Source organism: the organism of the source record quoted next, unplaced genomic scaffold, assembly GCF_019419815.1.
Source record: "Pyrus x bretschneideri cultivar Hongxiangsu unplaced genomic scaffold, Pyrus_bretschneideri_v1 Contig9, whole genome shotgun sequence".
NCBI classification, from domain to species: Eukaryota; Viridiplantae; Streptophyta; class Magnoliopsida; order Rosales; family Rosaceae; genus Pyrus; species Pyrus x bretschneideri.
The window spans coordinates 4,461,802-4,475,263 of NW_025999831.1; the positions used below are offsets into that span (position 1 = coordinate 4,461,802).

General features: G+C 37.6%; 2 protein-coding genes and 1 pseudogene across 5 annotated transcripts; all 3 read left to right on the plus strand.

Moving 5' to 3' along the window:
* The first annotated feature begins 1,244 nt into the window (after nucleotides 1–1,244).
* On the plus strand, nucleotides 1,245–3,475 carry LOC103964855 (annotated as a pseudogene).
* A 1,784-nt stretch (nucleotides 3,476–5,259) lies between these two features.
* LOC103940743 (transcription termination factor MTEF18, mitochondrial-like) lies at nucleotides 5,260–8,351 on the plus strand. 2 transcript variants are annotated; one of them, XR_007255382.1, is made up of 3 exons: nucleotides 5,260–5,403; nucleotides 5,524–7,490; nucleotides 7,919–8,351. XR_007255382.1 is itself a non-coding variant. In XM_009350912.3 (1 exon), exon 1 carries the CDS (start codon nucleotides 5,509–5,511, stop codon nucleotides 7,309–7,311), a length of 1,803 nt encoding a protein of 600 aa, XP_009349187.2. In that variant the 5' UTR covers nucleotides 5,268–5,508; the 3' UTR covers nucleotides 7,312–8,351. The 2 variants fall into 2 exon arrangements, 1 of the variants encoding a protein (XP_009349187.2); XM_009350912.3 differs by having other exon boundaries at nucleotides 5,268–8,351.
* A 1,886-nt stretch (nucleotides 8,352–10,237) lies between these two features.
* LOC103940739 lies at nucleotides 10,238–12,152 on the plus strand. Of its 3 annotated transcripts, XR_007255401.1 has the most exons (3): nucleotides 10,238–10,348; nucleotides 10,441–10,606; nucleotides 11,354–12,152. XR_007255401.1 is itself a non-coding variant. In XM_009350907.2 (2 exons), the coding sequence occupies exon 2, from the start codon at nucleotides 11,459–11,461 to the stop codon at nucleotides 11,870–11,872; it is 414 nt and encodes a 137-aa protein (XP_009349182.1). In that variant the 5' UTR covers nucleotides 10,289–10,606; nucleotides 11,347–11,458; the 3' UTR covers nucleotides 11,873–12,152. The 3 variants fall into 3 exon arrangements, 2 of the variants coding, with proteins under 2 accessions (XP_009349182.1, XP_009349181.1); XM_009350907.2 differs by having other exon boundaries at nucleotides 10,289–10,606; nucleotides 11,347–12,152; XM_009350906.2 differs by having other exon boundaries at nucleotides 10,290–10,606.
* The last annotated feature ends 1,310 nt before the right edge of the window (nucleotides 12,153–13,462 follow it).

Sequence of the window (13,462 nt, forward strand, 5' to 3'; positions counted from 1 at the left end):
ATTAATCTTGCTTCCATTACTTTCATGCGTTTACGTGAGGGGAGTGGGACAAGAGGAATGAGAATTGCACTCCTCCCTGGTTATTCAAGTGTTTACCAACACTTGAGGGAATGAAATGTACGTGGGACCCATCTAATATTGGGAATCAGACTCCTAATATACCCGGAACCAGTCTCCCAAACAATAGATAGGATTTGAATTCCGGGAAAAAGCCTCTATCCGGAGTCCCTTTCTTCTACCCAAAATACCCTTATCTCGTCTCCCTTCCACCTCTATCTGCTTCTCTGTGTCTCTGCGCGCAGTGACCAATACCAAAGAAGAAGAAAAAATCAGAAGGGAAGAAGAAGAAGAAGATGGAGAAAAGAGATGGGGAAGCTGAAAAGAATTGGGGAATGGGGTGCGGTGCGGTCTTCACGAGAAAGAAAAAAACAATTGGTGGATGAGGAAGAAGAATATGAAGAAAACAAGAAGAAGAATCAGAAGGGAGCAAGAAGAAGAAGGGAAGAATCAAAAGATGGGGAGGCTGAAAAGAGTTGGGGGATGGCTGAAAAGAATTAGGCGATGGGGTGTAGTTTGGGCTTCAGGAGAAAGAAAATAATTTAGGGATAAGGATCTGGGGAAAAAATTTGATAAACCGTACAAATTTTTTTAAGCTTTTTCAGTTTTTTGAAAAAAAAAAATTATCAAAAATATAAAAACTATAGACTTGGATATGGGCAATTTAGTAATTACATAGTTTTCATTCCAATTCATGCATTTAAGTAAACAACTATATAAATAAATATGATTCCTACTTCGATTCCAAGAAATTTTAGTAAACAGTTTTAATAGGAATCTGATTCTGATTCCACCTTATTTCAATTCCTCATCAATCTAATTCATCATCAATTTAATTCATTTCATTTTAATTACGGATTAGTAAACGAGCCCTCAATAAATTTACAATCCATACTTTTCCTTTTCGCATAGCAATTCCAAGAAACAAAATTACAACAATTTGTAATGTTTTCTAGTGAAGTCCTCTTTTTTCCATCGTCATAACTGGCAATTCTAAGGTGACACGTGTACTTTGGGAAATGGATTAAGCCATATTACACTTATAGCATCCTTGTAGTTCAATTTTCACTTCCGTCCTAGTCGTTTTCTTATTATATTTTCGTGTCCCTGTAGTTTCATTATTCTTTTACTTTAGCCTAATTTGTCGACCAAGTTGATTCATTTTTTATCCTTGTAGTTTCATTTAATAATTTCCTATCTTAAAAGCATTTTCAAACAAGTCTTTAATAAGTAAACAGCCTCTCAAGCTTCAAGCTTCAAGCTCACGATTCTTAAACTGTCTCGTATGGTGAATATCAGTAGATCAACGATTCTTAAACTGAGTGTCTGAGTGTCACATATTCACTCAGACAGTCTCTCAAGCTCACCCCACCTTGTCGGACCGTTTCTGCATTTGGATGGCACTAAAATAACCATTTCTGGCGGCGATGTGCCACTCAATCAGCAGCAGCAGTTTGACAAACTCTGCAGCCGGAGCGCTAAATCTCGCCGATTAGCGAGCTTAAATCCCCCCCTTCCAAGGTAACCCTTTCGTCCCGAAAGACTTGATGTTTCCATTTTATTCAGCAGAATCTTGGTATTTGAGCTTCTGTAGAAATTACTAGGCTAGGAATCTCATCAAATTGGTCATGACCCATTTGCACAAACTCAGAACGGCATCTATTCTCAAATTGGTTTCTTCAAATTTTGATAAGAACCACCTTAGATCGACAAGAACCCCAATTCACCCAATTGGGTATTTCCCCACTGTCCAAAACCCTAGGTTTTACACAACTAGAAGGGATTCTGTGACTCAAAGTTGTGAAAAATGGGATACAACTTCGACTGCCATTGCTAATGGCAAAAGTGATGCTCAAATTTCTCGTGCCATTAGAAAAGAAGCGGAAACTGCATTATTCGATTATTTGTATTTTACTAGATTCTTACAGTTTGCGGATGCAGAGAATATGAGTAAAAACTCCCCACATTTTCTCAGGAAGCTTGTAAAATGTGCTGGTAATGAAAAGGGATTTGGGGGTTCAATTGCTCGTTTCTTGCGTTACCACCCTATTAATGAATTCGAACCTTTCTTTGAGAGCTTGGGGTTGAAACCTTCCGAGTATGGTCCTCTTCTTCCTCGCAATTTGATGTTCTTGATCGACGATGGCTTGTTGCTTCATAATTATGCTGTTTTGTGTAATTATGGGGTTGGTCGTAATAAGATAGGAAAGATTTATAAGGAAGCTACTGAAATCTTTCAATACCATGTTGGGGTGTTACGATCAAAGCTTCAAGCTTATGAAGAACTAGGTCTCAGCCAGTCTGATTTGATTAAGCTTGCTGTTGCTAGTCCTAATCTTTTAAGTGGGGTCGTCAATACTACGTTGTTTAAGGTGTTGGAAAAACTGAAGTCTGTTGGATTCGAAACCAGTTGGATTATAGGGAACTTATCCGAAGAAAATTCTTATAATTGGAGCCGGTTGCTTGAAGCTCTAAGTTTTCTGAGTAAGATGGTTTGCAGCGACAAACAGTTGGGTGAATTAATTGGCCAACACCCACAGTATTTTATTTGAGGGCTCTGGGGAAAAGATGTTTTCAGTTATTGGGTTCTTACTGAAATTTGGATCCACAAAAAGCCAGCTATGCTCAATATTTCTGCAATTTCCACAGATTCCAGTTGTGAAATTTGTTTCAAATTTGAGACAATGCATTTTGTTCCTGAATGAGATTGACATGAAGATTGTAGAGATTGGAAAGTTGATTCGTTCCCACCCCTTGCTACTGGGTTCATGTGCTTTGAAGAAAACTAACACCTTACTTCTTCACTTGAAAGTTGGAAAGAAGAGCCTGTGTAGATACATACAGGAGAACCCTCAAGAATTGAAGAATTGGGTTTTAGGTAAAAGACTTAGGCCATTAGAGAACCGTAGATCAATGACAGAGAAGACTATGTTCTTGTTAGACATAGGATTTGTAGAGAACTCAAACAAAATGAAAGTAGCTCAAAAGGCATTTCAAGGCAATGCATGGGAGTTTCAGGAAAGATTTGATTGTATTGTGGAAGCTGGTTTGGATCGCAAGGCTGTCTGCAAAATGATTAAAGCATACCCTCTAATTCTTAGCCAGTCAAGGCTGTTATTGAAATGAAGATTGATTTTCTTGTAAATCATTTGCGTTATCCGTTATCAACTGTGCTGACCTTCCCAAGATTTCTTACATATGGAATTAAAAGGGTCAAGCATAGGGTGTTTATGTACAATTGGCTCAAAGATCAAGGAACGGCAGATCCTAGGTATGCTTTGAGCACTGTTGTTTCTTGTTCAGATGCATGTTTTATAAGGAAGTATGTAAATCGCCATCCTAATGGTCCTCAAGTGTGGGAGGATTTGAAGAATAAAATTCATTTGGATCAATAAAATTTTCACTGCTCTCTTAAAAATGGTTCTCCACTGTTGATTATCACCATGTTGATGCTATGTTAGTTTTTCATTAACATGCTGAGGTTTCAGTAGGATTACAGTTTGCGGTGAGATGACAAATACGAACAGATACTATGAAATTAGTTAGTCATGATTGCATCTCCACTTCAGCATAGTAAATTTTTACTTTTACATTCATTGTGGAAGGGAAACTGTCCTCATAACCCTGAAAACGTATCTCCTTATTTCGCAGTTATATTACCAGAGTCATCTTAGTTAGGTTTTCCTGCATGAGGTTAACTTTAGAAGTAACATGTAAGTTTGAATGACTTTCAGCCGTTATCAGAATACTATAACAGCTATTATTTTATCATCAAAACTCGTGGCCTTCAACTGCCCTCATCAAACTGATGACAAGGTGAAACAAGAACTTGCACAAGCGGCTTGTGTCATGCTTGATATAACTTGCCAGGATAGAATGGTTTGATTTGTGATGGTGTCTGCATAAAACCAAGAAACCGATACACTAGTGTTGTGTTTGGGATTGATTATTGTTTATTAAGTTTACGGATATTAGCTTCGTAGGCTAGTGAAGTTCATATGAATACAGGTGCAGGCTTTCATGGTTTGAATCGATGGATTGACACCCTAGTAGTTCTGTGTGAAGTTGATGGAGTTGTTTTTATTGCTGCCATAGCTCGAAGCCCTTGTACAACGTGACAACGTTCGTGTAAGTTTGTAACAAAGCAAAATCTCCAGAAAAAAAAAAAAAAAAAAAAGAAAGATCAATTGATGGTATGTTGCCTGTCATCGTCTCTGGTTTTGTGACAGAAAATACATATCAGGAGCGTTCGAGGAATTAGAAAGAATAAAACCATTCGAGATTTTTACTCGAGAAAAAAAGTTTGACCATAAAATTTGTTTTTAAACTTGTTGCATTGGTTTGGAAGATGTGGATCATACGCAGGATGGTGGTTGTAAACTTGTAGTTCTGGAATATGAAAATTGTTGTGCTACTCAGAATCAATAGTAGCAGTCCGCTCATTAGGGCTGGTTGCAGAAGGATTTTTCAAATTACGGTAATCCCAGCCTCCTGGCCTCCGCCAATCATCATTAAGTTACTAACGGGTGACGCACTCTTAGAATGATGATAATATTACGGTTTTTATTGTAATGAAGATGTTATGAAGATCACATTTTGAATGTCACATCTAAACGAGACCTATTTATATTGGAAACCCCATTTCGATTAAAGAGATGGTTTCGATTGATCTACACAATGTGGTTTCGCTAACACCAACTTTATAAAGAAATACGAGTGTAAAAGCAAACTGAAAAAATATAAAGTTTCGGCTAGGGGTGAGCACTTTATTGGGTTTACTGACCAGTTTGATCAACCAATCGAAATTCATTGGGTTGGTTTGTTTGGGTGGGTGAGTTTGCCCATATTCTTGCGTGAAAATGAGTTTCAATAATATCAATCGAAGCCTATTAGATTGGCTGTTGAACTCCAACCTGACCAACCCACTCAATGTCCATTGCCCCTCCCTCGTTTATGCTTAAAATGGTGACCCTACTCAAAAGAAATTGACCCACCTTTTGAATGGGGAAGTGTTATTAGCACTTCAAAAATCTCATTTTACACTCCTCATAACTGTATTTTTCTTTCTAAATATAGAAAGTTTAGAGTGTAGAATAAAAATTTTGAAGCACTAATAACAATTCTTTGAATAGGCTTAATTAGTAATTGAGCTCCTAGCTTTAAAGACAAGAGTGCCCCCACTATTGGACTCAACTTGCCTAAAACCCTACTCTGATCCCTAACCCTGCAACCAAAAAGTGCTAAAACCCTTCGGGTCAGATAACAGCTCATCGGCATCGCTACCGAAGCTCCTGCAAAATCTTGCAGAGTATTGAGCACATGCCTGACTGTTCGTCAAATCCTAAGGTAATACTTCATCCAAAGACTCCATATTTATTTGTGTTTACCTGGAAATCTGGGCGTTTTATGCTCTCTAGCAATCACTAGGGTTGGAATCTCTTCAAATTTGCCATGACCCATTTGCAGAAACTCAGATTAGCATCTCTTCTCAACTGGGTTTCTTCGAATTTGTTCAAAAACCGTGTTGGATCATCACCAATCCCATTTCATCCGATTGGGTATGTCTGCAATGCCCCAATCTTTAGAATGTACCGAACCAATGGAGCTTCTGAAATTGAGGATTCTGAAAATTCGTATAAAGCTTCGAGTGGTAAGGGAAAAAATGCTGGACGAATTTCTTGTTCCATTCGCAAAGAAGCTGAAGATGCATTGTTGGATTATTTGCACGGTACTAGAGGGTTGCAGTTCACGGATGCAGAGAATATGAGTAAGAACTCGCCTCTGTTTCTGGACAAGCTTCTGAAACAGGTTGACATTGAAAAAGAAATTCCTGCCACAAAGAATAATCAGAAAGAAATTGGGCGAGCAATTGCGCGGTTCTTGCGTTACCACCCTATTAACGAATTTGAGCCTTTCTTTGAGAGCTTGGGTTTGAAGCCTTCTGAGTATTCTCCGCTTCTTCCACGCAGTTTGACGTTTTTGACCGATGATAAGTTATTGGTGCACAATTATACTGTACTATGTCATTATGGGATTGCGCGCAGTAAGATAGGAAAGATTTACAAGGAATCGACAGAAGTCTTTCGATATGATTTTGAGGTTTTGACATCGAAACTTAAAGCTTATGAAGAACTAGGTCTTAGCCAATCTAGTTTTGTTAAGTTTATAGTTGCTACTCCTTGTCTTGTAATTGGGGATGTAAATGTTGAATTTGTTAAGGTATTGGAAAAATTACAGAGTTTTGGATTTGAAACCAATTGGATTGAGGGGAATCTGTCTACTGATAATTCTCATAATTTTCACCGGATGCTTGAAGTTCTAAGTTTGTTTAGTGAGATGGGTTGCAGCAACGAACAGTTGGGTCAATTGATTGGCCAGCACCCAGATATTTTGTTTGACGGTTCAGGTGAAAGGACGCTTTCACTAATTGGGTTCTTTCTGAAATTTGGATCCACAAAAAGCCACCTATGCTTAATATTTCTGCAATTTCCACAGATTCCAGTTGTGAAATTTGTTTCAAATTTGAGACAATGCATTTTGTTCCTGAATGAAATTGACATGAAGGTTGCAGATATTGGGAAGTTTGTCCTTACCCACACCCTGCTTCTTGGTTCTTGTTCTTTGAAAAAAACCGTCAGCTTACTCACTAACTTGAACACCGGGAAGAAAAGATTGTGTATATACATCCAGGAGAACCCACAAGAACTGAAGAATTGGGTTTTGGGTAAAAGAGTTCAGCCATTTCCAGACTCGGGAGATGACCTTAGATCAAAGACACAAAAGATTAAGTTTTTGTTTGATGTAGGATTTGTAGACAACTCAGACAATATCAAAGAAGCACTGAAAGCATTTCGAGGCAAGGGAGAGGAGCTTCAGGAAAGATTTGATTGTATTGTTAAAGCTGGTTTGAGTCCAGAGGATGTCTGTACAATGATTAAAATAAGCCCTCAAATTCTTAACCAGACAAAGGATATCATCAAAGAGAAGATTGATTTTCTTGTAAATCGATTGGGTTACCCCATATCGACTTTGGTGACCTTCCCAAGATATCTTTCCCATAAGATCGAAAGTGTCCAGCTTAGAATACTGATGTACAATTGGCTCAAAGATCATGGAACAGTTGATCCTCGGCTTTGCTTGAGCACTATTGTTTCTTGCTCAGATAAAAGTTTTATGACTTCTTATGTAAATCGTCATCCTAGTGGTCCTCAAGTGTTGGAGGATTTGAAGAATGAAATTCATTCCAAGAATTAAGCTATTCATTGCCTTTTCTGTTATGGTTCTTTCTGCATTGTTCATTATTCTTAAGTTGATAGTTGATACTAACATACTTCTTCCTGTTTCTTTCACTTGCGGAGATTTTCTTAGCGTTACAAAACAAGAAGGCACATACGAGTTAAATACAGCAAAAAGTTTTTAGCTACCGGATTAGTGTAAGTGTGGGTACTTCTGGACGTATTAATTGTTCATGTTCTGCGTAGATGCTAGATCAGTTTATTTTTATATCGAAGTGATATAATAATTTTCTATATAATGTAATGCATTTTCTGTTTATTCCCTCTCTCTTTTAATGTGAAAAGTTTATCTTTATCTTGTTGATTATGAGTTCATGAGTGCATCTCCACCATACACAACCAATTGGCACTTCCAAGTTCATAGTAGTTCAGTTTAAAATGGCTTATCGTCGTGATCCTGAAAACTTCCCAGTTTGACTTCGTTATCAAACTTTAAGCTGTATCTTCTTTAACCGAGGTTTTACTGTTCTAATCAAATTTGAAATTCTTGGGTATGTGTTTCTGAAAACGGATGAAGGGTAAATGATAACCTGCATATGTGGCTTATGCTTGCTGAAACTTACCAGGGCATAATTATTGGATTGGTGGGAGTCTCTGGTGAAAGCATATGAAGAGTTATGCATTCACCTGTTTCTTCGAATTTTGTTGAAGTTTGGAAGTATATATCGCACTCTTGATGGTGTACAGGATTTCAGAACTGACGTGCTGGTGGTTCGGTTACTGCTCAACAGATTTTGTTCATGCCTTAAAACATTTTAAAGCATTCATAAACATATCCACTGTATCCGTTCGAAAAATCAGAGATATCTTGTTCAACGATTAAGAGCAATTAACGCCAGCGTTGGGTGGGCGGCTAACTCTGATTTAGATCCCAAGCTTTACACACCTTGAAGCTCTATGAAATTGTTGCAAATTGAACGTTGCCTTGATCCTGAATTTTGGAATTTTGAGTATATGCCTTTGAAAAGTTAAATGGTGCTAGTGTCAATTAATGCAGTACTAAGTAAATACATTAGCTATGCTTATCAACCGTCATCATCTATGCTTATCAATCCCTTGGTGTGGAAAGCTATCTGGGATGTTGATGTCCCCCCAAAGATAAAACACTTCCTTTGGCGGGTTCTAAATAGGGCAACTGCCACAAAGATTGAGGTCTTTCGCAGGCGATGTGGCGCATCTCCTCTTTGCCCTTTTTGTAATCTCCATGAGGAATCGATTGAACATGCCTTATTATTATGTTCGTGGGTTGAACGGGTCTGGTTTCGGGGCCCTTTGGGTTATTGTGTCAGTCGGGATTCTGTAAGCTCCTTCCATGTTTGGTTGGTACACATGTACGAAATGGTCTCCGAGAGTAGGGAGGACCGGATGCACTCCATGGCTTTGATTGCGTTCACTTGCTGGAACATTTGGAAGTCCCGGTGCAATGCTATTTTTAAGCACAAATTGCCATCTCCCCACCAAACTTTGCTCACAATTTCTGCTGCTACCACATCTTTCTTCAATGCTCGTGTTGTGAGATCGGGGGAATCGGCTGGGGGTAGGTTGGCTTTTCTCCTAATGCTTCTTGGTCCCCTCCTCCGTGTGATTCCGTTATGGTTAATGTGGATGCAAGCTGGTGGGCATCCGATAAAAAATTTATATCTTGTAAAATGGATGTTTTGAGAAATGTAGCTGGGAGGCGTTCCCTACGGTGTACAAGATACAGTGGCTGGAGGCAGGGCCGACCCTGAGAGCAGGCGCCCGGTTAGGGCCCCACTTCGAAAAGGCTCTCAAAATAATTTTATATCTTATAATTTATATATAAATACAAAAAAAAAAAAAAAAAAAAAAAAAAAAGAAATATCATAATTCATTTGTTAGTTCAGTGGAAATGTTGGCTTCATTTTTCTTTGGGGTGTTGAGTTTGAAACACAAAGCTGCCCTTCAGTTACTAGAATTTTCTTGTTTTTCAAATTCACTTCCAATCCATCTCTCTAACTCCCAATCCATCTGTCCAAATGTATATAAAGTTATAAAACTCAAGTCTCTTTGCAATCTTTTTTTCTTTCAACTTCTCTCTCTCAAATTCTATCGAATGTTTAAACCAACTTCTCATTCTCTCCATTTCTATTGAATGTTTAAACCAACTATCATATGGTTTTAAAGATTGTACTTAAGGTAATCAAAACTTTGAATTTATATTTTTCTTTTCAATAACTTTTTATTCAATGGATTATTTTAATATACAATTCGTTAGTGTGATGTTGATTTTAGAAAAAAAAACACAAAAGAAACAATTGGTGTTAAATTTATTATACTCGTTAATCAAGTTTTATTGTTATTTAATCTCTTGATCATCAAGTTTTATTGTTCTTCATTTTTAATCTTAGACTCTTGACTGCAAACATTTAGTACATTTGTGTTTAAAAATGTGAATCGTGTAATGTTTAAATAATGTTTGAATATTTATCTTCTTTTGATATTAATTTTTAATGATATTTGATGTGAAAATAGAACTTTTTATGTATTTAGCGAATTCTTTTTTATACAAATCAATATACAAAAAATCGGAGATTAGATAATTTTTGGAATCCACTTCGAAGGCTCACCTAGGGCTTCCAAATTCTCAGAGCCGATCCTTGCTGGACGATGCCTTCCACGCATATGTCTGGTCTTGAATCCCAAGATCGGCAAACAATGTGGCGGACTTTGTTGCATCACAGGTGGGCGCATGGATGTGCGAATTGATTTGGGTCATTCGACCCCATCTTCGTTTGTGTGGGTCCTAAACAAAGATGGGAAAAAAAATATATATATTTACAATAAAAAAAAGGGAAAAAAGTGCAAAGTGATACCCAACTGGATTCGATTGTGACCTAAGCACACTGTTCATTATGTAAAGACACTTGGACTAGGAACTAGGAAGAGCACGACAAAACCAATCTCTCATTACTTTCTCACCAGTTTCTCCTCTTCCCTTTGCCTTCTTCCAAGCTCTCAAAATCTTATTGCTTTTGGTTAATCTCTTGACCCCTCCATTATTTCTGCTAACCTTTCTCTCTAGTCACATCATTTTCTGATCTCGGTCTTCATTGCTTGTTTATTTCAGATCATAGTTTTCAATTTCATTTGGATTCTGCTAACTTCCTCACCGGTGATAGAAAAAACAAGGCTATTCTGGTTGATGGGTTTTTGTTGGTTTCTTGATTGGTCTATTCATAATCTGAGAAATGGGTTTTGTGAATAAGATGCAGAAAGTGGATATTTGCTTTCAGGTCAGCCCTTCTTCTTCTCTCTTCTCCATGTGTGTGTGTGTGTATATTGATTTTTTCATATGAATGCTTTTGTTTTGTTATGTGAAAATAAATGGAAGAGAAAAGAAAATAATTTGCTTGTGTCATCGTGGATTTCTAATTGTTTGGAACCTGAGAATTTTGAAAGTCGGTGGAGTTTGTTCATCATAATCTGAAACTGAAAGCGTAAGTCTTCAGGTTCAAATCTATGAATTCTATCTTGCATATTTTTTTTCTGCAGCCAAAGTTGGGATTAGGATTTGGATATATAAAAGTGAAGCCAGATTGGTTTGCCTTGCCATTGGTTTTTGATCCAAAAAGGATCGGTCTTTCTTGTTGATCTGCAGTTACTAGTACAATAAGTAATAGAGAAGTCGAAAGGGAAATAAACGGAACCACTGTAGCTGTTTCGTGATACTTAGTTACCGTTTCCAAGTGTTTCCGTTTATTTCCCCTTCGACTTCTCTATACTAACGTGATTAAACTGAGTCGGTACAATCGTTTGATATTTGAATATCTCGGCAGTATTAAGATGCGCTTTTGGTTTTGGATATTTGAATTATTGAGATCAAGGGTTTGGACCTGAAATTTCTTTCTTCTTAATTGAATTCAAGAGAAACAAAAGAGAGTGATAGGAATTAACTTTATATTGGCGGCTGATATGGATTTGATTCAGTCGTCTTCTGCTTGTGGATAGCTTATTTGTTTTCTGTCATACAAAGTTTGCAGGTTGATAGCTGGAGTTCATTCAGCTATACAGTGTAGTTTTTGGAAATCATTGGTTTGCGTGTGCGAAAATTAGTTGGGAAATTTCTTCACGACGTCTTTTGTACTATGGGTAGAGGTAGAGGAAAAGCAAAGAAACAAAATGTTATTGCTGCTCGTGAGGATACTGGAAGTGGTGAAGAGGAAAGGATTCTACCAAGCAGGAGAAGAGGAAGGCCACTAAAGACATTGAAGGATGATATTGAAGAAGGAGAAGTGGCTTTAAAGACAGAAGACGGTGATGATGCAAAAGGTCGTGTTTTGAGTAAAGACATGAAAGACCAATCTGCCATAGAGAATGGAAGGAAAAGGAAGAGGTCGGCTCAGGTTAAAGAAACTATAAAATCAGTCAAAGAGGATAAAATGATTGAAACAAAATCAAGTCTTGATGACCCGAAAAAGGCTGTTGGATTCCGACAAAATGGGAGTAGGCGGAAAAATAAGCCTCATCGAGCTGCTGAAGCTGGTGTTGAGTGCAAATGAGTTCAGTTCTGCTGTTGTGATGGTTACACACCTTCTTTGCTCACCTCCTTGTTGGTTCACCTATCATTCCTTATACTGTCCTTGTTATGTGTTTTGCATTTCTATAATTTCTGAGTTCCTTCTTAGCTAGCGGATGATTTTGACTGTGAGGTTCCGATAACAATGTTTACTTGTTCCGTACTCTTTGCTTCTGTTGCTAGCCAGAGACATGCTTTCTGTTAGCTGTAAAAAGAATATCTCTGACCAACTTCATTTTTTGATATTAGACGAAATGCCTTCATTTTTTTGCGTCTATTCCTTTTTGCCCGAAAAGGAAAATAACTATGGGCATACACATGTGATGAATGTGAACGTATGCTTGGATTTGACTACTAGTTAACGAAATAATAGGCTAGGGAAGAAGGAGTATGTAAGTGTTCAAGTTATCAAAATCCAGTTTAAACTAGTGCTTTGATGCTCAAAAGAATGAAAACTGAAAACTTGTAGCTGGAGATAGACCTGTAGACCCGATGTCTGAATAAAGATATGTCCTTTGTGATGATGTATTATAGGCCTTGAATGGATTTTGTTGCACATTCGTTGAACATGTGAACTAGAAATGTGGCCTTTGTAATGGTTTTCCATGGTATCGTCTGAACTCTCTCTCTGTCTCTCTAACAGCAAATGAATAACGACGTACTCTGACTTCTTATGAACATGTTAGCAGAAGTTTAATGTTGACACTTTGTCGCAATTGATAGCTGAGGATACTCAAATACTTAACAAAGGAAAATCAGGTGAGTTTAAGGGTTAACAGATTTTATTTTAATTTTATTGAAGTCTATGTAATTATATGTTCCTGTGCGGAGTCATGGATGTCATTGTCATCTCTATGTGAATATATGTTATGGTCCTTTTTACTTATCTCAGCAAAAAATTGAAGGTTGCTTAGACAATTGTTTGTTTTCTTCCGCCATGCTTTATGATCCTTGATAAAGTGTGCTCTTACTCACAAACATGCCTGCACACACACACTTATACACATTCTGATATGCTGGCAAACAACGAAAAGCAAGATTTTCAAAATAGAAATTTTATATGCGTTTGCTTTCTGGTTGATATTTTAGGAGATTATGTTCGAAGTAATGGGGACGGAGATGATGTTATACTCTGTGTGTACAGAGGAGGAGGTATACATGATATGTCGAAGACTGTTGATTCTTAGGCAACGAGTAGAGTGTACTCAGTATTGTTTGTTTACTGTGTTATGTTTAACTTAAGTCATCTGTCAACGAGCCAAGTTAGCGAACTGAACTTGCGGCTCTGATTGATAACATGATTCACATCTAAAACTTAGAAGCATTCTGTTACTTGTTCCCAACTTTTGACATCCCACGGACTTCTGCCCAACTTCTACATTGTGGCCGCTGTTGCATCACTTCCCTTTTTTTTTCTTTTTCTTTTTTTTTTCATATCAATTCATTCCTTGACCAAATGCATCTCATTTCTATTGATATGGACCATGCTTTTCTTCATTATTTCATCCTTGGCCTTGACACGGCGTCGGGATTTACTGTTTGGACCATAAATGAAAATTAGGCCTGTTTAGGG

What these genes read in the sequence shown, in the direction of transcription:
- LOC103940739 (XM_009350907.2), top strand. Translation starts at nt 11,459, where the DNA reads ATGGGTAGAGGTAGAGGAAAAGCAAAGAAACAAAATGTTATTGCTGCT.
- LOC103940743 (XM_009350912.3), top strand. Translation starts at nt 5,509, where the DNA reads ATGACCCATTTGCAGAAACTCAGATTAGCATCTCTTCTCAACTGGGTT.